The sequence below is a fragment of the Tachysurus vachellii genome, chromosome 21 (genome assembly GCF_030014155.1).
Source record: "Tachysurus vachellii isolate PV-2020 chromosome 21, HZAU_Pvac_v1, whole genome shotgun sequence".
NCBI classification, from domain to species: Eukaryota; Metazoa; Chordata; class Actinopteri; order Siluriformes; family Bagridae; genus Tachysurus; species Tachysurus vachellii.
Window position 1 is genome coordinate 9967733 of NC_083480.1, and position 25533 is coordinate 9993265.

Sequence of the window (25533 nt, forward strand, 5' to 3'; positions counted from 1 at the left end):
TGTTATACAGGGTTTAAGACACTTTGGGACATCACAGCCTCATAGTTAATTATTTTGCTGTAATCGTTTCCCAGATCATATTTCATTATCACACATATTACCTTTTTATCTCACAGGATATACAGGAGTGCCTCACAAACCGCTCCAGTGATGTAAATGCTGTGGCGTTTGACATCCAGGTGTTCATCTCAGAGCGTGCACAGGATCTCGCACCTGAGCAAAGCAGGCGACTGCTAAGACAGCTGCAGCAGCTTCAGAATGCCTTTCACCAGGCCTCCGGTCGCACCCACGCCAGGGCTGAAGCCCTCTCTGTCCAATGTGTCAGAGAAGAGGAGCGAGAGCAGAAAGAACGAGAGAGGGAACAAGATGAAAAAGAGAGAGAGAAGCAGAGACAGACTGCTAAGGAGAGAGAGGTTTGCAAATACCTGGTTGAATGCTTATGCCTTTACAACCACAAGAACAGAAACGTGAATTTACTTTGGATTTTAATTAACACCTTGGTAATAACTACATAACAAACATGATGACTATAATCAGTAAAACAACTCTGATGCTTTTGTATTTGTTAATGACTGTTGTCACAAAGCAACAGAAACATAGAAGCTAGTTTATTTTAAAGCGTCAGTTTTACAACGCTATGCTTGCTATGCTTGCAACAGTTTGCTGCTAGATACTATTTTGCTTTGTGCACGTGTGTCGATATAACATATGTATTAACCTCTCTGCCTTGCTGTTACAGATTGCCACAGAGGACAAGCACTTATGCCAACTCGAAAAGGCTAGAGATTTAAAATCAGCCATTTCATAATAGCAGTCTTTTTTTTTCCCCTCACGTTTCTTTCTGTTTTGAAGAATCGGAAAATAACTGATAAAAAGTCATTGTGATGATCCAAAATCTTTTTCCTGCTTGACTTACCTTGTGAAACATGTATGTTGTCTGTCTGTGTGATCAGTCTGGATACATTATGCTCAAACAATGCATATTTTCGATCCATTTGTAAAGTGTGGGTAGTTTTGAGTGTTGTTGGGAACTGCGATGCTGATAAATTAAGTTTTGAGTATTTTACACTTGAAGAACTTGTAATTCTATTGTCCAAACAATCTCTGCTGGGTTTTAGGTAGTGCAGCAGCAGAAAGCAGAGTGCTCACAGAAGCTTGAAGACCTCACTATGTGGTTGGCTGGTGTAGCGAGCTTGCTGGCCAGTCAGAGAACAGGAGCTGAGTCAGATGACGTGAATGTACTTCAGCAAAAGCACAGTGAACTCAAGGTGACTTATTAAGTGAGCTGTATGATTGATAAATATATTTATTATCCACGTATCTTAATGTACATCCGATTGTTTGTGTCCAAAAATTTCAGGAGGTGCAAAAAGATCTTCAGACCAAAGCTGATAGTATGTTGGAGACAATCCGGTCAGTGGAGGAGTTCCTAGCTGAACGTGGCGAGGATCTGAGTCCAGAGGAAAGGGCTAAACTGCAAATAGCACTGACACATATGAAAGAGCAATATCACACCCTCACAGACTCTGCCCAGTCCTCATTAGCTCAGCTGGACTCAACTATCAATACAACACTTCAGCAAAACACCCAAAGGGTAAAGCTCTCTAGTAAATATGTCACAATTGCACTTTTCTTCTTCAGTGCTTCTTAAAAACAATGTTCTTTTCATTTGCTCTTGTCTATGAAAGGCTAAAGCAGAGGAGCAGCTGCAGGAGACTCAGGGAAAAATCGATGTGCTGCTTAAGGAGTTATCATCACTGGACACCTCTAGGAGGAATTCTCTTGGTGAGACGGTTCCAGATGCCAGTGTTCCACTGCGGTCACTGAACTCACACAACGACATGCTGAAGGTCAGAACCGAACTCTCCCAATTGAACCGTGTGTTGACTCTGAGTCCTGTTTTAAGGATTCATTTATTCATGCTTGTGTTGATTATTACAGGATGAATTCCAGCAGTTACAAGCCCAGCAGGCTCACCTCCTACAGATAGCCCAGTCTACACACTCTATACTGGAGCAGCCAGACTCCAGTGTGCCCCTGGAAGAGAAGCAGCGCCTACGTGCCAGACTAGATCACCTACAGAGCCAGCACCAGGAACGTCTCCAGAGCTGCCAGGAGAGACTAAGACGGACTGAAGCACTTCAGGATGACCTCTCCAAATTCATGGAAGAACATGGCAACCTGGGTGCATGGCTGGAGCAGAGCGAGCGGGAACTGCATTCCTTAAAGGAAGGAGAAGCCGATGCACAGGGTCTGAAAGACAGGCTGGAGGAGCATAAAAAGGTATTCATTATGTCTAAATGTTCAGTATTTCATAATTGTTGAGTATAATTTTTATGCATCAAGAGATTCTTGCAAAGATATGAGGCTTGATGCTTGTCAATGTTTCCTAGCTGGCAGATGATGTGATCTGCCACAAGGCAGACTTGCGCTTCGTGTCTATTTCTGGACAGAAGGTACTGGATTCAATACAAGGGTCTCAGGAAAGGGTGGGTGCTATTGACCCAGCTCTAGAGGACACATGGCAGCTTGTCAGTAATAAGCTACAAGATGCAACTCGACGCTACAGTTCTCTACAGAACAAGGTAGGGAAAAAACTTTCCTATCTGCATAATGCTCTAATCTTTTCAGGGTTCAAATCGACTCATCAGTCATCCAAAATATTATTACATACTTTAAAAATAGAATTCTACGCTTTTCGATGCCTCTGTAGACATTTTCTGTGGAGCAGTCACATTAGTATTGTTCATTTCTTTTGGGGTGACTAATTTATTGGATCCTCTTCTGCTTGTTGCAGTCTGTCGATCTTGGTACCCATCTGTCCAGTCTACTGGATCGCTACCAGCTGTACCAGGATGAGGTTACAGCTCTGGATTCATGGCTCACTGCTCAGGAGAAGAACCAGAGCATACTGAAACCCAGTGGAGAGCAGACGGATACGCAGACACTACAAAATACACTGAGCACTGTACAGGTAACAGTAGTGGCTACTTTTCCCTAATGCAAATTGAATAGGTTTCAGGTTGAATCAGAGAGTAAGGTTAATAAATCCCCTTGTGTATTTATTGCTTGCTTTAAGCATCTGCAAGATGAGCTCACTGAGCACTCAGTACAAATGAAGAAGGTGAGGAAAGCTGGGGAAGAGCTCACCAGCACCCAGGAATCTCCCAAACTCAAGAGAGCAGATATCAACACCACCACAGGTAACTTAATGTCCATTTCTGCTTTGTATATTAATTTATTATATGCAGATTAACCATGTTTTAAATTCATATTAATTTGGTTGCGTAATCCATTGCAGATAACCTTGAGAAGCGCTTTGAAACTCTGTCAGAGTGTGTGTCTCAGAGAGCTGAGCAACTCCAGACCGCTGTTGCTCAGTCTGTCAGTGTTCAGGAAGGACTCAAAGCACTGCTCTCCTGGCTGGATGCTCTAGCATTAGACCCTGGACCAGTCCAACCGACTGCCCAAGCAGTGCAGCAGGCTATCACCCAAAATCAGGTATTACATTTGTCTAGTTTGCCATATAAGCAAATAAAAGTTGTAGCCATATATGTATCTGTGAACAACTTTTAATGAAGCGTCTATTGTTAATGACATATGAATTTGAAGACCCCCAGTTTTTCTTATCCTTATCCTTTTTTTTTCCTTTAACAGAAACTGCGGCAGGAATTATTGTCACGACAAGGCAGTGTGGAGGCCACCTGCGACTCTGTGTCTAAGCTGTTGAAATCAGCAGATGCATCCACAGTCTCTGGTCTGCAGGGGGCACTGCAGGACCTAAATCAGCGCTACAATGCAGCCCAGACCAAACAGGCTGAAAAAGAAGCTGAACTGCGGGTAGTTCTGCCCAAGCTGGAGGGCTTCGAGCGCCTGAACTCGGACCTTCACGAGTTCACACAGAGCCATGAGAGAGTTCTAAGTCTCGGAGGCCTGCCAGACCACAGTGTCGAGGATTATAAACACACCATAGAGGTAACAGATCATCCACAAATAGCAGCTATGGTGCAGTATTTAGATGCTCTTCATGGGCATTAAATGTCTTTATTTAACTTATCATACTTTGGTTTTAGGAGGTAAAATCAGATCTTGTCCAAGAAACAAGTCGGGTGAAGTCTTTTGTGGAGCTTGGTACAGATCTGAGCAACTCAAGGCTATTTGCCGATGCACAAAGTCTCCTGGACTCAACCAAAGAGGTGTCTGAAGAGTTTGGCCGACTAGAAGCCAGCGTCAGTGAGAGGTGAGTTCTGGGCTTGAATGAAAAGAAACCCGCCTGTACTATGCATATTAGTCTTTAATGTGCTTTACACAGGCACTTGGTGTCATCCTCAAGAAGCAGCTCCCATCAGGAAAAAATTCATCATTATAGAATATATGATAAATCAGATTAACTTGATATTACGTAGCTGGCATTATTACTTCAAAGGTGACCATTGGACCTAAACAGTTCTATCAATTTGCCCCAAGAATGTAAGAGACATTTGAGACATACAGAATTCTGCTCATGGGAAGACTAGTATTGGCACTCCATAGCCAGATTCCATTGTAAAATGAAGTCATTTCAGTGACCACATGGTGAAAATAAAACCTGCACGATTAATTTATTGTCTGTGAACAGTGTTCTACTCAGCCAAACTGAGGTTATTACCCATAAGAGATGCTTTCCTGAAGGTCTTCATGTTGGAAAATGCCAAAGTTGGTTCCTCATATAATTGAGTTCTTTGACAGTTGATATATGGGAAGTGGGATTATAATAACACCTTCTGTGTGTTAATAGGAGAGGGGAAGCCAGGGCCTTTTTTTCCCTTAAATGTAATGTGAGCTGTACTGGATATTAGTATAGCGGAATGGAGGAGTGCTGCATGAGTTCATTGAGATGTTTTGAAGCTGTGGTTTGGATGACGTCTCTTTAAAAATATCTTGCAAAAAAAAAAAAAAAAACTCAAACAAACTTGTAAGACATTTGGAATGAAATGTTGACTCCACCACTAACCCTTAAGCATATACCTTCCCATTGGTTAGTAATTCTTTAATTTAATTGTCTGATTTTATTATTCAATGTGTCTACAGGCTTAATTCTATCCAGAAATGTGACCAGCAGTTGGTGGAGTTCCGCTCCCTTTCTGGCTCTCTGCTCAGATGGCTGCAGATGGCACAAGAGCAGCTGCCTGCTAAAGAACCCAACCTAAACACAGAGGGCCTTCGGAGGAGAGTACAGCAGCTCAAGGTGGGTGTGTATTAGAGAAAATGACAATAATATGTGTCCAAATGATTCCAAATTTTATAAGCTTATAAACCGTTCCATGATTTCCTCTCAGGACCTGCTGAGTGAGTGGGAGTCCCAGGGCAATCAAGTTCAGGAGCTAAACAAGAGCGGATCAGAGCTAGAGAGTCTAATCATCAGCATCACTGCTCCACAAAACAAGACTAGTAAGATCATACTGTACATTTACACTTTAAATGTCCATCTGCATAACTGAAATTAACTTCCATAATGTCTATATCATGGATGTGTGTGTGTATATATATTTTTTCACAAAAATAGCTCAAAACTTTCAAATGTTTTCTCCTCAATTGAATGTCTATCATTTTTAACTTGTGTGTATTAATACAAATAGTTGCTTAAGGATATCTTACCACATGTTTAAAACCACAAAGTAAGAAATGTATAGGTCGATGAAGCTAGTTTAGGAAAGCCAGTTTTAATCCCTGTTTAATCTTTAATTAGTTAGACATTTGGATTAATAATTCTCACTCAATTAAAGCTTCTTCTTTGCAAGACTTGTGTATGTCTGCTTTGACATTTCCTGCTCCATGTTTAACCCTCGTGAGCTTATATCTATAAACTGGCACGAGCCTTATATGTGCAAGTGCTTTGTGGTGTTCATTCATGTGTGTGTAGTGCCAGTGTCTGAGTGTGTGTGTCTCTCCCAGGTGTCCCCACGCTCAATGGTGCCGGTGGCTCCAGCAGTCTCAATGGCATTCACACCTGCAGAGGTGAGTTCCCTCTCCTGAGTGCACTGTGCTGCAGGTCACATTGTCTCTATCCACATTTCAGTATATTCCATCAGACACTGTTTTACTCTGTCCCCAGTCTATTAAACCATTCAAAAGTTCATATATAGTATTTGTCATGAAACTTTTATTTAGCACCAAAACCTAGCAGACTACTCTCAAGTACTGTTGAAGTGAATTCTAGAATCAGGCTCCTGGAACATAAATAAATGTGTGTGATTTTGTTGGGTGACAATTTTGCCACCCAACAAAATGCATCAGACTCTCATTGCAAAAGGAAAACACCCAACACTGCAGTCACTCAGTCATTGTTCTGTCATAAATCTGAATTGCCATATGTCAGCTTTTGTGTGTGTCTGTTTGGCTTGTTCGTTAGGTTATAAAATAGAACTGTAGAACAAATAGTGTTGTTAATATGAACAAGAAAAAACATGATAAAGCAGCATATTCAACAGGCTTTACTAAATCTAACGTCATCATTTATCCTCTCATGGAACTATCCCAACTCTTCCGGACAGACCTGACTGAGATCCAGGTGGTGGTGGCGGACGTAAACAGCAGGTATGAGCAGCTGGGTGGGGATCTTCAGGAGAGGCAGAGCAGACAGGAAGCTTCTCTGGAGCTGTGCAAGAAGGTCAGGCAGGACTCTGAGGCTCTGTACCAGTGGCTTGGTCCTCGGGAACAGAGCCTGGCACAGGGCCAGACCGCATCACCTTCACGGCCAGAGGTGGTTCGTGCCCAGGCCCAAGAAAACAAGGTCAGCACAGATGAAAAAACTGAAAGACGATGTTAATATAATTAGCAGCCTGTTGTCACCTCAAATAATACATACTCAATATAATGACTGTCACAACCTCCATGCAATCTATGCAGGCCTTGCTGTCTGAACTCACAGAACATTCAGGGAAAGTAGAGGACCTGAAGAACACCCTAAAGCAGCTGATACAAGAAAATCCTGACTCCCCTGAAGCAGACACCTGGAAACAACAACTAAAAGACTTAGGTTTGTAGATCAAACTACCCAGAATGGAGCAAGAATGGAGGAATATAGTGTGTGTGTGTGTGTGTGTGTGTGTGTGTGTGTATATATATATATATATATATATATATATATATATATATATATATATATATATATATATATATATATATATATAGTATAACATATGAAAATGACCATTTATGTTATTTAGAGCAGACCTTTACAAGCAGCTATATTGTTAAGGAAGTCACTGTCTTTTAAAAAGTATTAAATTAAATTCCTCAAGACATTTGATGTTTTATGTGCATATTTGTTCATCTCTAAAGCTAAACATACTTTTGTAGGGGATTTAGTTCTTCTAAAAAGGTTGAGTGCTTTTCTGGTAAATCAAACAAAAGCTTGCGTAGGTTGGAGGAACTGGAGGAGGCAGGAGAACAGTGAGCTCCAGGAAGAGCTTTTAGTCCTCCATGATATTTCATGTTTCTTATGTGACTCAAAGCGTTCAAATTCTTAAAGCAAAATTCGTGCTCTATTGAAACCACATGCGGGTGTCAGACTATGACTCAGAAAGCATGAGGGTAAGTGTTGCTGCCAGGATTGCCTGCATACATGTTTCTGCTTCTGTGGTGCTGATACATAAACAGACTAAATTAGAAGTTATTGTTTCGTGTCCTTTTTATCTCAATTCCCTGTATTTTCTACTAAAATGATTATTCACGGTTATCCAGATTATTCATGGTTTCCCTGAATATTTGCGTTACTATGGCTACGCCAGAACCTTCTGTTCTGGTTTCAGGAGGCATCATGATCAGTTGTTATGTTTATTTTACACAACCATATATACCTTTGCTTCTCTTCTTAGAAAATCGATGGGAGAAAGCCAATCAAACTGCAGCACAACGACAGTCAGATCTGGAGACATGCGCTGACAGATTGGGTAACTTTGCATCAGCAGCCAATCAGCTCAGTCCCTGGCTGCGAGAGAAAGAGCTGATGATGAGTGTGCTCGGCCCACTGAGCATTGATCCTAAAATGCTCAACACCCAGAAGCAACAAGTGCAGGTATATAACTCTAGATAAAGGGGTTAATCTGTGGATGTACACTGCAATAAAGCAACAAACCAAAATATAAGGCAAGCTCAAGACAATGTGATACGAGGCACATTTTTTTCCATGAGTTTTTCTGACTCCAGAGCTGATTTGAAGAAATTTGCATGCATGCCATGTCAAGAAGAATATTACAATTGAGAGGATCCAAAACAAATAGAGGCTAGAAACTAAAAGGACAATGGAAACATTTTTCTACATCTGAATCACAGCTAGTACATCTGTAAAGCCAAACACTGTCTTGTTGTGATGGCAGTTCTTTGTGTTTGTTTATTTTTATTTTTTAATGCAAAATTTCGCATCCAGCTGTACAATTTTTCCCGCTTTCCAGTTATGCAATTTCTTGTTTTCTAAATGTTCTTTCTTCTTTCCTATAAGGAATTTATGGAAGTTGTGATAGAAGACTATATAGGAATATACAGAATTATATATCAAAGGCATTATATACCAACATATGATGCTCTGTATTTCGGTTAATTAGTTGTGTAAAAGCACTACAGTATTTTAGAAATATATATTTGAGAAGAATATCCCTTACCTTTGTGTCCAAATCCACTTTGATTTACTATGTTTTTTATTCAGTAGTGTATTTTATAGATATTATTGTGTTAATTTTTATAGACTTAGATAATATTAATAGTAATAGTAATAGTATTCTTTTTTTATTAATAGAATTATTCTTTTTTCCCCCTGAAAGTTTATGTTGCGTGAATTTGAGACACGGCGTGCCCAGTTCGACCAGCTGACCCAGGCAGCACAGGGTATCCTCTCACCTGTTGGAGAGCAGGGCTCTAGTGACAGCCAGGATATAGCTGAGGTGAAGCAGGAGCTGGCCTCCATAACCCAACAGTGGGAGGATCTGACTTCTCGCCTGTCCGGACGTTCTGACCAGATCGAGCGTGCTCAGGGCACCAGTGAAAGCTTCCAGGCTCTGCTAAAGGAGCTCTCACAAAGTTTGTCCCAGTTGGCTGAGAAGCTGGATGCCCAGGCCTCGCTAAGTGCTCAGCCTGAGGCCCTGCGCCACAGGCTGAAGGAGACAGGAGAGATCCGGGCAGAGCTTGAGCAGAGGAGAGGCCAACTGGCCCAGGCCGAGCAGCTGTGTGCAGATCTTAGCGCTATTGTGGTTGAGCCTTACCTCCGAGAAGAGCTGCATAAGAGACTAGAAAGTGTCAGCAGCCCACTTAGCAGCCTGGAGGAAAGAGCAGGTGAGGCAGATGTCAGAGTACATATCTGTAACAGGAATAAATAAAATTGTGTCATTCACTTCTAAAGTTTAAGACAAATTATAGTGTATATATAGCCTTATGATTAATATATATATATATATATATATATATATATATATATATATATATATATATATATATATATATAGATGTGTATGCATACTGTATTGAAACTATGCTAAAACATTTGACAGCCTTCCCTTATAAGGTTTAGATTTTATCAAATGTTAAGGATTTAATTAAAATGAAACCGTTTCTAAATTATTTTAACTGGGAAAGTCTTGTGTAAAGTATTTCTTCTCTCTGCCTGTCTCCAGCGGATGGCTTGTCCCAGCTGCAGGCTGCTCTCTCAAGTACACAGCAGTTCCAGCAGATGTTTGTAGAGCTCCGTACCTGGTTAGATGAACAGGCAGCTGCAAATACACCCAGTATGTCTGATCCTCTCCCCTGCCAGCCAGAAGTTCTGCAAGCCCTTCTCTCCCAACAAGAAGAACTTCAGCGTGGTGTGGCACAACAACGAGGGTCATATGAGCTCATCCAGGCTGAAGGAGCATCTATCCTGGCATCACTTCCTGCTGGAGATGAGCGCTCAGGTCTGCAGGCTCGACTATCCAAACTGCGCCAAGACTGGGAGGACGTAAACCAGCGCATCACAGAAAAGCAAGCACACATCAAGGAGACACTGGGTCGTGCTGTACAATACAGGCAGCATCGTGATGAACTGGGTCCCTGGCTGAAGGACTGTGAGCAGAAGGAGACAGAGATCCAAACTTCTCTGGAACCTGCTGCCCTCGAAGAAGCCCTGCAGAAAGCAAGACAGTTAGGCTTGGACTTAGATCGCCGTCGCCCCCTATTGGAGGCTCTGAATTCAGCAGCTGACCAGCTCCTGGAGCAGAGCCGGACTGGAGAAGAGGAGGTGAGGGATGAGAAAGCTCAGCTGAACCGCAGACTGGATGGACTCTCTGAGAGATTGTATGGACGCATGGCTCAGATGGAGGAGCTGAACAGCAGGTTGAAAGAATTCGAAGATGGTAGACTGGCGGTAGAGAGAAGACTGGAGGCTTCCAGGCATCAGCTGGAGGTCCAGGAGGCATTGGGCCCTCAGGCATGCAGTAACAAGAGTTTAGAACGCCTGCGAAGCCAGCAGGAGGCTCTCAACTCCCTACAGCCACAAGTGGTATATCTGCGGGATCTGGCCAAGGGACTGGCACAGGATGCACCACAGACAACAGGAGGCATTGGAGATGGAGGACAGAAGCTAGTACAACAGGCTCAAAACACAGAGCGGGAGTTTGGAGAAGTGACTGAGAAGGTACGGAGTGCATTACAATTGATATGGTGGCCTAGTTTTTTATTTTGTGATGTTGGATGGTGTTATTAATATTAGTCATTGACAATAAATATGATGTTTCAGGATTATTTCAATTTAAATACTGGATATAGGGTTGTTATTATAGATCTACAGAGATTATCTCAAAGTACTGACTCCCTCCTCACTATGCATCACACAGATTGAGCAGTGCTGCTCTTCCCTCGAGTCACGCCTGCAGGGTGTAGGAGAAGTCCAGTCACACGTCCGCGATATCTTCTCACGCCTGGCAGACTTGGACGATGAGCTGGACAGCCTGAGCCCTGTGGGACGGGATGTGGACTCCCTGGCCTCACAGGCAGACGCAATAAGGGTATTCCTGGGTCGTCTGGCCTCCCTGCGGACTGAGATTGAAGGCCATGGCGGGGCCTGCACAGCCATGCTCAGGCGAGAGGGTAGCTCACCTGATCTCCTCGCTCTCAGGAGGGAGACGGAAGCTTTGAATCGTCAGGCAGCCAAGCTGGCTGAGCGGGGTCAGGGTCGCCTGGCACTTATAGAAGAAGCTGAGGAGCGAGTGAAGGAGCTCTATACTCGCCTAACAGAGCTACAGGGGCTACTTGACCGGGCAGAGGAAGGACTGAATGCACAAGGTGTTGTGGGAACCGAAGTGGACGTCATCAAGCAACAGCTCCAGGAATTTAAGGTAGGTGTTTTATCAGGCTGAAGCAGCATTGTTTCTGCCATGACAGACACTGTGCCTTTGAATATGTTTTTTATGTTGAATTCTTTAGAGCACTAGAATAAGACTTTGACAGTGACTCATGTGGAGGCATGAGACAGTTTCAAAAAAGATTCTTTTGCTTTTTTTCTGCTGTTTTTTTAAATGATGATGGTTTTAATACAGATATTATACATTTAATTGCACTGTAGAGTAGAATACTTTTATAATTTCCACATTCAGAATTGTTACACTTGGTAATTAGCTTGTTTGTTTGGATATGTTTGTTTTTTTGCTGGCATTAGTCCAGGCCCACTTGTCCCTTTAAAGAAAAGAGTCATTGCAAGTCAGAGCAAACTTTTTTAGACTTTCAAGTGTTGGTGAAGAATAGGCATTTTTTATGAAGGAAAAGCAAAACCGTTTCAGATACAAGTAACCTGTCACTAGAAGTAGATCTTAGATTGTTTTTTTAGCCAGGCAAATCTGTGAGTGTCGTCAAGAGTTTGTGGAATGAATCACAGCTCTCCTCTTTATTAAATCACCTCCAATTCTCAGCCCCCATCTGGGCTTGTGTCCTACTGTGGCATGCTTCTCTGCAGGAGAAGAGAGTCAGCATGACACAGTCACTTCTGCTGCCTTGGGCTGCTTGTGTTCATCGTGTTACCCTCTTGACTGATGGATGATGACCCCTTTACTTTCTCCCTGGTTTGCGGGTGTATTTATAGTGCCTCTGATGTTGTATCATTCCCTCTCCGGATCTTACTCATGCCCCTCTTCAGAACGTCGAGGGTGGTAGGAGTGTGGGATTAAGAAAGGCACAGTGGAGGTTTGAGGTGCATTCTAAGAGCAGGAGAGAGTGAGTCAGCGACTTCTTATAAAGCAGCTCACCTTGCTGAATCATTTGTACTGAGAGAACAGTGTGGCTGGTTAATGTGTCGTAACATTCTTAAAGTCATTTCTCATGAAGGATTCTTCAGGCGTTGCTCCATTTACCCACAGCTAGATGCCAACTTGAGAGCTCATTAGACCTTCAATGTCTGGATGAACACAGAGCTAAATCTGAGAGCAGAACTAATCACTGGAACAATAACTCTTTCCACTGTCTCTGCATCAGACTAGTGCTGACTCGCTCTGTTGGCTTTGTATTAGATACACTGGCTGCTTGCCATGCATATCTGAAAATTCACCTGTTAATAATTAGAAGTTGTATTGAGCGGTTGTGCAGAGAGTTTCACACTTCGATCAAAGCTGTACTTCAGCTGGGGAAGGTTCTACGCTTTTATTGCGTTTTTACTGCTTCTGCTTTTTTGTGTTTTGATTTCTTACTTGCGCCTCTTCTTTGGTCTTTGTCTCGTCTTCCTAGTGTTCCTTTGTTTGAAATTCCTGCAGTCTGGGACTTCTTTTGAGATTTACTGTTCCTGTTAATAACAATGTCAGCTACTGTACACAGTCCTGCTCCCCCACCTTCCCTCTCTTCCCTGCAGACTGGGAGACCAAGTTGCTGAAGGCAAACAGACAGTGCAATAAGAGAAACAGAGAAAGATATACTACTAAAACCATGTATACACTGAGCTGGGTCAGTGTAGCATGGTATAGGAATTCATATTGAACAACAAAATATCATGATACAAGACATTTCCATTATACATGATGCGCATTATGATGTTTCGTTTTACTTAGTTTTAATAGCAACACAATAGAGCCACGTTTACAAAGTGCACCACAAGGGTAAATCTTCTAAATATTTTTTGTAGCATGTTTACAACAATGCAAGAACACAAGTTGGGTAAATATGGTAAGATCTTAGCAGGAAGTTTGACTGGCTATGTAGTTAACTAGTAATATTGACAATACACAGTGTATAACTATAGTTTAAAAATAAATCAATTGAAATGACGGCATCATACTTTCACTGTTGCCTAGATACTTCTAAACTAATCTATTGATTCCATATCATTAGTTGTATATAGCTGCTCGATATAATTCATTCATGCTGTTATATTTTGATAAAATTTCCTTTGAGTTTTAGGAAGTATTGAGTAACTATAAAGCCAGAAGAATGATATTATTATTATTATTATTATTATTATTATTATTATTATCCCTGCAACAAGGAACAAATCAGATAGTCTACAGAAGCATAATTATATGTAATACTTATTTAGCTGGTGCCTACTTTTTGTGTACTAATTGCCACCCCATGTCTAAAAAATCTGAACATGCCTTTGTAAATTGTGTTAATTAAGGAGGCCATGCTGCAACTGTAAGTAAAGGAAGAAGGTCTGTGTGCTTGGGTTGCTTATAAAAGAAAAACTTATTGAATCGGTTCTTGCACACTAGAAGGAAAAAAGGCTGAGGAGAAATTTCTTTGAGATCCTCTTTCATCCTCCTTGGCTGTCTATTCTATTTTTTTTTTCCATCCTGTCTGGGCCCCTTTCTCCTACTCACCCACTCATATACACCCCCACCCCCATTTCACGTACAATGACACGCACGAAGGTAATTTGGAGGGCCAGAAAGTCTGTCTGCCATGAAAAAAAAGGACTGTTCGCCAATTCTCCCCCTCCCTCATGCAAGCCAGACTCCATTTCACAGACACCCAATCCAAAGTAGTGATGTCATTGCTGAGATTAGAGAGAGGGGGAGGCAGGATAAACCCAAATAAGCAAGGCGTTTGTGTGTGTGAGTTTGAGTTTGAGTGTGTCTGTCTGTCTGTCTTGTCTGTTTTTGTATTCAGGGAGACCTTTTTGTACATTTGAGGAAAGCCAATGATGAGCCCTGGCTGGTTGGTCAGCACACATGAGCAGAAGGTGTCAACTTTTTTAGCATAGAGCACCCTGGGACATTCTGGGTGTGATTGAATAATGGGTTGGGTCCTAAGACGATGAATCATCTCACCACCATTTTCTACTCAGGGGGTCTTTTTTTCTGGCTAAACATATTTATATACTGCACTGAGTGCTTTAAATACCAAGTCAGTATGACGCTCTACAAACCATACCCTAATGCGCATGAACTAGGTGTGTGTATGTACAGGGAGTGTGGCTTCCCATCCATGTGGGATGATATTTCTAATTCCGGGTTGTTTTGGCGCGTTCGGAATTTCAGCTGTCTCCCCATCCTCGACCCCTCACCAACCTAATCTCACACACACATACAGGGTGTGGTGGTCTCCTTAAAATTCCCGTGCCCTGTGTGTACATGTGTGTGTCTGCATCCCACCACAGTGGAGCAGCTGAGCTTGGAGAAATAGGGTGGGCTGTGAGACACAGACACAGTGCAAAGGTGCTTTCCAACTGGGCATTCCAGTACTGGGCTGGTTAGAACCGGTGAATAGCTTCTAAATCAAGCTGAATGCAGCATGCTGTCTTCACTCTTGCTTGCTATAACTTACTCTCGCTCCCTTTACACACTCTACTCCTATTTTTGTCTGTCGCTTTGCTTTCTCTGTTTTCCTCTGGCATAACAAGGTCAGTGGATGTGTCAAGAACTTTGCGTCCCCCACCCAAATCCCCCAGGGCTTTCCTTTAACTCAGATTCTCATGCACTCAGTTACTTAAGTAACTTGATTTGCAAAAATGCCCCTGCTGTGTTGGTGATGCAAAGGAGTTTCATGGCATGAATACTTTTACACAAGTGATTTTTAATTTGTATTGTGGTCTAAACCTGATTTTCACCATATGGGTTCATAAAATAATTATTTGGTTATGAGTTGAGATAAGAGCACAAGGTAAATAGTACTTGTGTATAATGATATTCCAGTTTTGAAATGTCTAGTGAATTACCTTTTCATTGCTGTTTACCTGAGGGCATGCCAATTATAATTTTGGTTTCTTCAGTCTGTATGGTTAAGAAGCCAAATTTCTGGGTTGACTGCCTCCTAATGATGTATAATGGCATGATGATGCAGTCTTCCTTCCTTAGAATTTAATACAGTTCTATTGTGCCTGTTTTCACTGTTTTTGCTTTCTTTTTTCTTTATCTTCGGGGTTTGATTAGATTAGCATAACATAATTAGCACAAGCTGATGACTTAATTTTGCTCATTTGACTCGCTATTCAAGTGATATCCAGCTAGGATGGGGGAGGGTGGGAGAGAGAGAGAGAGAGAGAGAGAGAGAGAGAGAGAGAGAGAGAGAGAGAGAGAGAGAGAGAGAGAGAGAGAGAGAGAGAGAGAGAGAGAGAGAGAGTGTATGTGTTGCCTCTCCCATTGCCTGGTATTGTTTCAGCTGTTGTGAATTACTGTGGCATTCCATAGCATAGCCCACTTTTCCTGCTCAACAAACACTCTATTAGTTCACCAACTGAAATAAATAAGGCACTTTGCATAAACAGCAGAGCCATCTTGATGTGTGAAATTAATAGGCAGCTTAATAATTCTTGTAATGATGGTGATTTTCAGGGTGGTTAACAGGAGTTATGTGTGTTGTGCTACTTCTCTTTCTCTTTGATCTAATTCATGAACACGTTATTAAGTGTCAGTCATCCAGTTGCAAGAAAGAATTTGGTTCTGTGTAAAACATAAGCAGTGTGATTTACAATTCCTGACAATTACACAGTGGTAAAAAAAAGAGAAAGAAATCCCATTTTCTAGTTTAATGCAAAGAGTCGCTTGTGCTTTTATTTGGCTTCTCTGGTTTGCTTTTGTGTCTGATAAAGAGGAGAACAATGCCAACATTGTGGGGCTCAGGTAAAGCCTGCGGGTTAATTATGAAACTACTGCTGAGATCGAGGGAAAAGGGGGAGCGCCAGCGCCTAGGGTGCGTAGATACAACAGAGAGAAAAGGGAGGGAGGAAAAGAGAAGGAGCAGGGTTTGAGAGTTAAAAGCACACATAAAACACAATAATTTTTCAGCATTTGAGTTGTTAAGTAAATAGAGCCTGTGCTTAGTGATAGGAAACAAGCAAGAGCAAGCAGGAGATGGAGAGAACAAGATCAACAGGTGCTCTCCTAATGCAAACAAACTGCACTGCAAAGTCAATAGCGTTTTCTGCCCCCTTGTGTTTATGCTAGATTTATGCTTGTTCATTTTTTTGTAGAATAGTTCTATCAGAGATAAAAAGCTATAACACACAAACTCTGTTTTAGTGGATTTTGGGCTTGAGCCCTCCCTCTTCCTGTCTGAGTCAGGACTGTGACTTTTTAACTAGAAGCCAAATGAGCAGCCAATGACTGACTAAGGGAGACGGGGGGAGGGGTGGACACAAGGTCAGGCACTGAATTTTACTAAACAAAGTGACTTAAAACGATTGCATTTATTGAGGTGGAGGCGGGTTTTGCACTACACCATGCAAATGCTAGTAAACCTTAGTAGGATTTTAGAGTTAATGTGTCGCTAAAATATGTTTAGTTGCATAACATCTACATCACTGTGTTTTTTCTTTTTCTTTCTGATTTTCAATGATGGTAGGGATGTATGTTTATTTATATATATTAAACCGCTGGGTGTCATAGTGGTGTGTCTGGTCAGTTTGAGCTGAAGAAGAAAGAAATAGAGCAAACATGAGGGCAAGAGACAGACAAACCCCTTTTGTTTCCACTGGGAGGTTTGTCTTGGAAGCAAGCATGACAGCTGCAACTAGACTGACAGAAAGAAAAAGGGAGAGAAGAAGAAAGACAGCAAGGGAAGGTTGAAAAAAAAAATTGAAAAAAGAAAGTATTTAGCTTGTTGGACGCGTAGACCACGGACAGTGTGGGTGATTCACAGAGCAACTGTGCTGTGTGCGCGTGTCTTCCATACATGTGCATGTGTCTGGGACTCAGCAATGGAGAGTGAGTAGGAGGGAAAGCAAGCATGCGTTAGTGCAGTGACTGCTCTCTGCCAGAGCTCTTTATACATATTCCAGCACCGACCGAATAAGGAAAGGCAGCGTAGAAAGAAAGAATAGCAAATAGAGAAATAAAACGGGGTTAACAGACACAAAACAGAACCAACACACAAAAAAAAAGATTGCCATTCAAGCAAAAACTTTTTATTTGTTGCTGCTGTCTCTCAGTGTCTATTCATTTTCATTGTAAAGCAGTGGCCTCTATAAACCCTCCCACCCCCCAAGCAAAACCATATTCTGTTCAGGGCTGGATAGGGTTTCAGAAGAGCAGAAGACGAGAATGCACAAGTGGGGACTTTGACTATTGCTGACTTGTGTGTGTGTCCTCCCTTGTTGTTTTGTTCAATTACAGAGTGGCTATTTAAAAAAAAAAAAAAAGAAAAAAAAAGTGGGAGGGAGGGGCAGAAAGAAGAGTTTGGGTAGGGGATTTTTGCTTCCGCATACGCATGCCAGTTTGTTTTGGAGAGAAAGAGTAGCCGTTATTGATAAGCCTCTTTACTTCCTGCATACTAACACCGTTCCCACTCACCATCAAGTTATCTCTTTTTCTCTTTGTTTCCCTAGAGTTTTTATGCCTGTAGGTTGGTGCCTTTGATTCATTCTTTTTGTATTGCAAGTGTTATGTTTAGATTCCAAATGATTTAGTCATGCATGAAACAGTAATATGTAATACATGCAGTATATAATGCCGTAGTTATATTGTCATTATTATTGGCTGATTTATATTCCTGTATGCCAATGATTCTGCTGAAACACATCAAATTGCCTGCTTAGTCACTCCCACTGGCATGAAGGCCCCTCCCACCCACGTCTATTTCCCAGCCTCCATTTCTCAGCTTGGTCTTGTGTGTTTTTCTGGAAGAGGAAACCGGCATGATTGGAGCACTTCCTGTGTTTTAATACCAGAGCAGGAAACAGAACAAACGGAGCTGGATTCAAACAAAAACAGAAAAAGGGAGGCGAGTGTATGAGAGTGAGAGAGTAGGAGTGGGAGGGAGCGGGAGAGAGCAAGAGAGAGAGAGAGAGAGAGAGAAAAAGTGGGAGATTTTTTTAGCAGCTGCAAACCATTTCAGCAGCTCAGTGGCCTGAGAACACAGTGTGAGAGAGACTGCACTAGGATAAAAGAGGAAAAGAAGAAGATCTTTGAGCCTTCGTGCATCTTTGTGTGCTTTCATGTGGATCATAGAAAGGGGAAAATAGAAAGAGAGGGAGTGTGTCTGGGAATTGTCTGAAAAGCAGAGTGGCCCGAGTGGAAGAGTGCAATCGGTGTGAGGTACTGTCTGCGTCTCTGCCCTCTGGATACAATCCCACAACTCTCTGCTCCCTGCAGGCTGGATCTCTCTCTCCGTTCCAACTTCTAACTCAACCCCTCTGGACATGGCTGTCATGTGGATTCACAGATTTTTCACTTCACACAGGATGAGAGGAATATAGAAGGCAATCAGAGAAAAGGATTAATAACTTGTGTTTTGTTCTTGTTTTTGAAATGACCAAAAAGACTTAAAGATGTGGATTTCATTCATTTAAATGATCAAGACTCAATCACTACAGAAAGCAAAAGTAACCATGAAACAGGGTCTTTTGAACCCTGATTTTGGCAGGTCCTCCAGATAGGCTCTATTGGATTAAAAAGAGGACAAGGGAGATACAAACAGCGATCGACTGTCTGACAAGTGAGTCCTGTGCAGTATTAAGAGGAATATTTTCATGCTAGTCATTTGACTGGACACAAAAAATATTTTCAAGGCAAATGTCCCTATTGCCTATTTGAATTCTAGACTATTTTTAAGGCAGTACTTGAAGGAACTTTATGATGAGAGACAAAATCACTTGATGGACATTTCCTCAATATCTCTTTGAGAATTTAGATCTCATCTTAAAAGGAGCCTTTCTTTGCTTTTCTTTGAAATAACTGTCAACAAGATCTCTCTGATTTTCCTGCTGTGATGGAAACAGTGCAACTAAAAGGAAGTAGCTGTAAGGAAGTTGGGGAAAGGATTGTGCAGAACATGTATGCATAGAGGAGGACTGACATCAGAAAGAAGACAAAGGGGATATAACCTTCACGGAATGCTATCACTTCATTCTGGACACCTTGGAAACAGTTGCTAATTGATTTTCCTCCTTTTTCATATTTGCTTGCATGCCTTTTAAACAAAAAGACTAAATAATATGTTGCTGAAAATGTGTGTCAGTTGGACTGAGACATTTTCCCTGATGTGCTCCATCCCTGACATATCAGGAATAACATTGTATATTAGAGCCTCAGTCTCTAAACCTTTTCTGTTTATGATTATTTGCCCTGGATTATAAGTATCCTAATATTTTACTGAGATTTTGTGGATCAATGATTTCTAGAATTAATTGGACAGTCAGGACTTTCAGCTGTTTGTAATTTCAGCAGCAAACTAACGTTGGAGAATTTATTTGTGGAATAGTTTGTACCCCATCCCGGCCCCTTGAGGGCACACTTTTACGGGATGGGGAAACCTCTGAGCCGACCAGACTGTTTGCGGCAAAATCCTAGGTGTCTTAAGAAAAGCGATGATGAGGAAGCATATATTGAGGACTGCTATGTACCACAGCGATCCATCTACGACACCATGCGGATTAATGAGCAGATTGACCAGGGCTCTAAGATTAGCCAGCCATCTCGTAGCACTTTGGGCTCTGGAGGAGGGGAAGGAAGCACACTTTCCAGCAATGGGACTTTAGGAGCTGACATTGGCGGAGTGTTTGTGACACGAGGGGGGTCTGTTGATGCAGGTGTAAAAAAGTTAGATGAAAGAGTGATTTTTGATGCTCTCAAGCTAACCGGTGCACCTCAAAGCATGCCATCTGCAGGGGGTGTTGGCTCTAGCATTATTATTCCTGCATCAAACTCAGCTGCCGTTGGAGCAGCTGTTGTGACCAAAAGGCGGCATCATGTTGGCGACAAAAAAGATAATCCAAATCGGCGCTCCTGGAAAGCATTTATGCCTCCAACTTACCCCGAGTTTGCTGAGCGGTTAGAGCTTTCGCCTGTAGAGTGTGGAGAGAAACGTTTATCTGGGGCAGGGATCCCAGTTTCACCTCTCCATCCATTACCTTCCTTATTAACTGCCCCACCGCCCTCCATATCCACCCCACCTCTGTCTCCTTACAGTCCTTCTTCTCTCTCCTCAGGGGGTCCTCATGCCCCTGTGGTCTCCAGCTCTCCAGCTCTCCTAACTCCATCCATCAGCCCAACATCTTCTCATCCACCTCATCCGGCTAAGCAAAAAGAGCCTCCCAAGTTGCATCTTCATCCCCCAAAACAAATTATTCCCATGCCTTCTCCTTCTAAAGAAAGAGCATCTTTACAGACTGATACAGTGCCCCAAAGAAAGCAGGATACTGCCAGCTCTCCACAGCTCAGCCCTGGCATTCACAGGCAGGTCGAAAGATGTGGTGAGATGAGTAAGCCAAAAGCAAGCCCATTACTTTGTTTTCGAAGTGTGTCAGAAGAGCAACCACAACAATGGAATATTGCTGCAAATAAAACATCTGACTCTGAGAGGGACTCACCATTCCTGGAGTATGATCAGGACACTGCCCCACTGATACCTCCAAAACCTGTATTTTGTCCTCCCACTAAAGCCCGTACCTGGCCTCGTACTACAAGTAGTGGAAAAAAATCATTTGCACATGGGGTAGTACATCACAACTTGCCCATTCTGCCACCCTTGCCTCCTCTGCTAGGAGAGGACAGTGATCTGGATGAAGAGTCATTGTATCTGTTGGATCCCCCCTCACCTTTCCTGCAAGAGGAGGAGGGATTGAGTTATGGGGGCCTTCCCCTTTCCCCATGTCTCAGCCAAGAAGGGGGTGCAGAAGGCCTTTTGGGATGGCCCCCTCCTACTAGGGAACTACGAGAACGGACAGCTTCAGAACTTCGTTTTGAGGAAGATGAGCTCAGAATCTTGAAAGAGCTTGAAGAGGAGGAGGGGGAGGAGGAGGAGGAGCAGAAAGAACTGGTACATGAAAAAGAAGAAAATGATCTGCTAGAGATGGAGGAAAAGAACTGGCAGATGGTGTTGAAGCTGGATAGCCATGAAACAGGCAATATTTCCTGGACAGTAGAAGGTGAGGAATCTGAACTGCAGGACTGGGAGACACAACAGCTCATTACCTCAGATTACAGGCCTCTGCTGACCCCTCCAGTTGGTTTTGGAGGCTCAGAGGTTGCCAGTGTTTCTCCTTACCCAAGTTCAGAGGATGGATCAGTTGACCTCTTTCTGGAATTGGAGAGACAGTGTATGGAAGAGGAAAGAAAGGAGGCATCTAATGTTGAATCAGCTTTAGTGTCTTCCCCTAATGAGCCCCTGGTTGCAGGTCATACCCTACCCAGAGTGGAAGAAGAAGAAGAAGAGGAGAGAGAAGATCAGGTTGAGGATAATGAGGATAAAGCTGGCCTCACCAAGAACATTGATCATATAAACCAGTTAGACACATATCAGACTGAAACTTCTGGTTTAGGAACAGATCATTTTCTTTCCAGCAAAGAAACAGATGATACTCAGAGTTGGACTGCTAGTGAAGGTTATTATGATAGTGATGCTAATGCCAGCTTTTCTCATGATCTCATCACACCCATGTTTGATATATGCACTTTAGATGAGCCTTTGTTGGAATCTGAGTCCAGTGGAATTCAGACATCTCAACTGGACAGAACTAATCCGACAGATACAACACAAGCCGAAAGACGGGAAACTGATTCAGACCTGGGCAGTGGAGTGTTATCTGAGCAAGAGCAGATAGATGATGAGATCAAAGACATGGTGCATTTGCTCTGTACGTCGGTGAGCCCTAAAGACATATATCCAAATCCTTATGAACTATGTGAAGTAAACAACAGCTCTGAGTTAAATATTTGTAAATCTAACTTAAAAGAGGACATAATACAGATGTCTCTTGGAATTTCTGATTTAAATGGTAGTTTAGGAAAGGGTATTGAGGGCATCGACTGTAATGTGGAATCGCATGTGGAATTAGATCACACTGTTTCAGTCAAGTTGAATTCTGACAAGGAAGCGATGTTATTTGTATTGGAGACATACAAAGAACCTTCAGAAGTAGCTGAGAAGGTATTTGCTGATGATGACATGCTTGTACCTGAATGTCAGCTAACAGATGAGCTCAAATATGATACTTCTACTTTTCAAGAAAGCGTACCCTCAAACAGCAAACAGACTCTACCCTACTCCAAATCAACTCTAAACAAGGAGTCGGATGTGGGAACACATTACAGCAAAGACACAGATCCATCTGTAACCACTGACAGTTTTGTTTACCTGGCAGTGGCAGTGCCATCACAATACTCTCATGAATGTCCTCCATCCCCAATTATGGAATCTACTCCTCCTAGTCCCCTTCCTAAACCTTGCCCAGATCCAGAAGAGGGTTCTTTTCTATCCTCTGATAGTTTTGTGTACCTGGCAGCTCCTGAACGCCTCCCTCTAGTGTCTGATGGGGGTTCTGCTGGTGAGGATTGTCGCGACTTGGACTCAGAATCTGAGACTAGCCAATTAGGTGTGGATTTTGTTCTAGGGTTGATGAACGAAGATAGTGACTGGGAGTCAGATAGGTCAAGACCAGTTTCAGAACCCCAATGCCAAGATCAGTGGGAGCAACTTGAACCAGGTCTCTTATATAGACTTTTTAGTGAAAACCAATATGAGCCAGACATTTCTGATCCATTTGATGAAAAGGTCAACACTTGTCAGTTGATGCATCCAGATGAGGAAACAACATTATCAGCATGTTTAAACACCAAGGTAAAGACCATCATAATATACATCTTAATGGAAAATGGGTCTTATTTTACTGGAGATAAATATGAAATGGGTCTGATTTCAAAACTCATACACTGCTATTTATTATTAGTCCCTTTGGGATTTTGCGATTATGTGATCATAGAGTTGAACGCAAAACTCTACGATATTAAGAGGAGCTTGCATTTATTTCCAAACTTCAATTTGCCATCTTCGATTTGCATGTGTCAAAAAAGAGTACAGCTATCATTTATAATAACTACATCTGTGTCTTTACTTGTAGTAGTTTAAAAGGAGAATCACGTGAAGAGAATTACTTAGTATTTTTATACCTTCTGTTTGTTAGAACCTCTGCTACAATCATAATATTTCAGTTTTGCAGATATTTGTTTCGGAATGTTTCTGCATGTACATTTGAAATGTGTTAATGATGGAGAAGAGGAGAACAACTTTGCATATTAGAGAGACAGGAACAGATGCTATTTTGCTTACAATCTTGAAAATAATATATATGCCAGTGTTTGACTGTTGCTGTGACAGGTCTGGTGTCTGGTCTGTGTTATAGTTGCTGTGCTGTGCATTATGAGGCTGATGTAGACCTGATGTGCCTTTGTTATTACATTTCTTCTTTTAAGTAATGGCCCAGCCTAGCTGTCCATCCACATTTCGTTTAGTCATACCTCAACTCATAGCTTTTTTGCAGAGTCGCTGCCTTTTTCATCCCCCAAATGTAATCGCCTATTGGTGATGGGCAGAGAGCTTTATAATTACTGCATGGCCAGCATGAATCAGCAACCAAATTGACTTTTAAACATTTAATATCCATTTAGGTTGTTGGTAGAGGAACAGAAAGGCCAAGAGAACATTGTTTGGACGGTCTGTTTTTAAACTCAATCAGCTATACAGCTCTATTTACCTCTTTTCTGTTAAAAAATAATACTGTTCAAATCCCCACCCTCCCCGTTCTTATCGAAAGCCCTTCCTTGTTTTCCAGGACTTTGTTTTTGAGATAAGGAAGTGAGAAATAAACACTGAGGTTTTTGAGGGGTGTTGCTATTGCCTGTAACACACAAACACTGTAAAATGTTGTTAAGAATATAAATAGATGATAAGAACATGCCAAGCTTATCAGCTCTGCTCTCTGTGATTCAACTTTCCCCTGCAACAGTAGAGGGGTGGAGACTTAATACAGATTTAATGCATGTAATGAGCTAAAGCACACTCTGGGGTTGGAAAAGTCACCACTAAAATTGTGGCGGTTTTGAGATCGTATCGATAGCTCTGGGGGATGATCACAGACCAGTCATTCATGGAAAAAAATGGCTCCATGGCTGAACACCTGGCAATGCTCATGATAAGAGTAGGTGATAAAGTTTGTTAGCCAGGGAGGGAGAGAGAGGAAAGCTGATCTCATCTCAGTACATAAGCTACTGTACAAATGTGGATTTCAGGTAAACATGAGGCAACAGAGAAAATCTGAGAATAGTATAGAAAGGGATGAGCAGACGATCAGAAAGAGAGACTGTGTTATGGGAAATAGTGCTGCAGGCATATTTGAGTGTTTTGTAAATGCTGGCACTGGAAGTGCTTGTGGGAAGCACCTGTGTCAGAATACTGCAGGGGACAAAGAGCGGGCAAGGCTACAAGCCGGACAACCACATGCACAAATTTATAAACATATAATCACACAGTTCAACAGGAGTTCAACAATTGTAAAGCCCTCAGACAGATATGAACTCAATGGCGTTCTAAACAAACTTGGCTCAGGGCTATTTTGTAAAAAGCATTTAACAAAAAGCATTAACAGAAATTTTGTTCACAGAAATATTGCAGCCAGGGATTCCTCTATGTGTGTATGTGTGCTTGCATGTGTCCGTGTCCGTGTCCGTGTCCATTTTTCATGTTTTGATTTAGTGTAATTAATTGGCAGATGGCTGGAGTGATAGAGTGTTTGAGCGATAAAATCACAAAATGGAAGGTGGCCATTTTAACTCTGGCTTCACTTTTTCCCCCCTACGTGTATCTTTCATTGTTTTTCTCTTTCGCCTCTTCCTCTCTGTAACTTTCCCTTGAGCCTCCGACACAACTCTAAACAATTCCTTTTCCATGATGAGCTGAAAAATCTAATAATAAATGAAACAATCTTGAATATTTTGCAAGAGATTGTTGTAACCTATGTAATTTAACCCTGCTTTTCTCTGATGCTGCTGACCTTTTGTCGGTATAATAACTCAGGCTTGTGGTTTGGACTAAAAGAGAAAAGAAAAAGTGAAGACTGAAATGGACAGAAATGTGGATTGGTGTTGGGCAGGAAAGCAGCCAGGAATGAAAGAGTGCTATGTGGTGAGAAACAAAAGGGTAGTTTTGTAAAAATTTGTTTGTAAAAGAAGATACATGGATATTAAGAGAAAATCTGTGCTAGAGTGACTGAGCCGCTTACTGGCACATTTAGAGACTCGAAAAGGAATGAGAGGCACGTCGGATATTTTCCAGAGCTCTGCTGCACTAGAGTCAAGAGTCTGAATTGTCTTCTGCACTGAGCTGGCCTGAGATAGA

The 25533-nt window shown here is 42.1% G+C and overlaps 1 protein-coding gene across 11 annotated transcripts in view; it reads left to right on the top strand.

Moving 5' to 3' along the window:
- macf1a (microtubule actin crosslinking factor 1a) overlaps positions 1–25533 on the top strand; it is a 157399-nt gene that overhangs the window by 106582 nt on the left and 25284 nt on the right. For 10 of the 11 annotated variants that reach the window (XM_060897627.1, XM_060897620.1, XM_060897623.1 and 7 more), the window contains 20 exons: positions 117–413; positions 1119–1268; positions 1361–1594; positions 1689–1850; positions 1942–2283; positions 2394–2585; positions 2798–2974; positions 3080–3203; positions 3302–3501; positions 3658–3975; positions 4074–4240; positions 5071–5227; positions 5319–5430; positions 5935–5997; positions 6534–6772; positions 6889–7018; positions 7860–8059; positions 8802–9309; positions 9648–10642; positions 10842–11342. In XM_060897627.1, coding sequence (XP_060753610.1) covers positions 117–413; positions 1119–1268; positions 1361–1594; positions 1689–1850; positions 1942–2283; positions 2394–2585; positions 2798–2974; positions 3080–3203; positions 3302–3501; positions 3658–3975; positions 4074–4240; positions 5071–5227; positions 5319–5430; positions 5935–5997; positions 6534–6772; positions 6889–7018; positions 7860–8059; positions 8802–9309; positions 9648–10642; positions 10842–11342 — 5268 coding nt within the window. The remainder of the gene's footprint in view (positions 1–116; positions 414–1118; positions 1269–1360; positions 1595–1688; positions 1851–1941; positions 2284–2393; positions 2586–2797; positions 2975–3079; positions 3204–3301; positions 3502–3657; positions 3976–4073; positions 4241–5070; positions 5228–5318; positions 5431–5934; positions 5998–6533; positions 6773–6888; positions 7019–7859; positions 8060–8801; positions 9310–9647; positions 10643–10841; positions 11343–25533) is intronic. The other variant, XM_060897631.1, reaches the window with a different exon arrangement.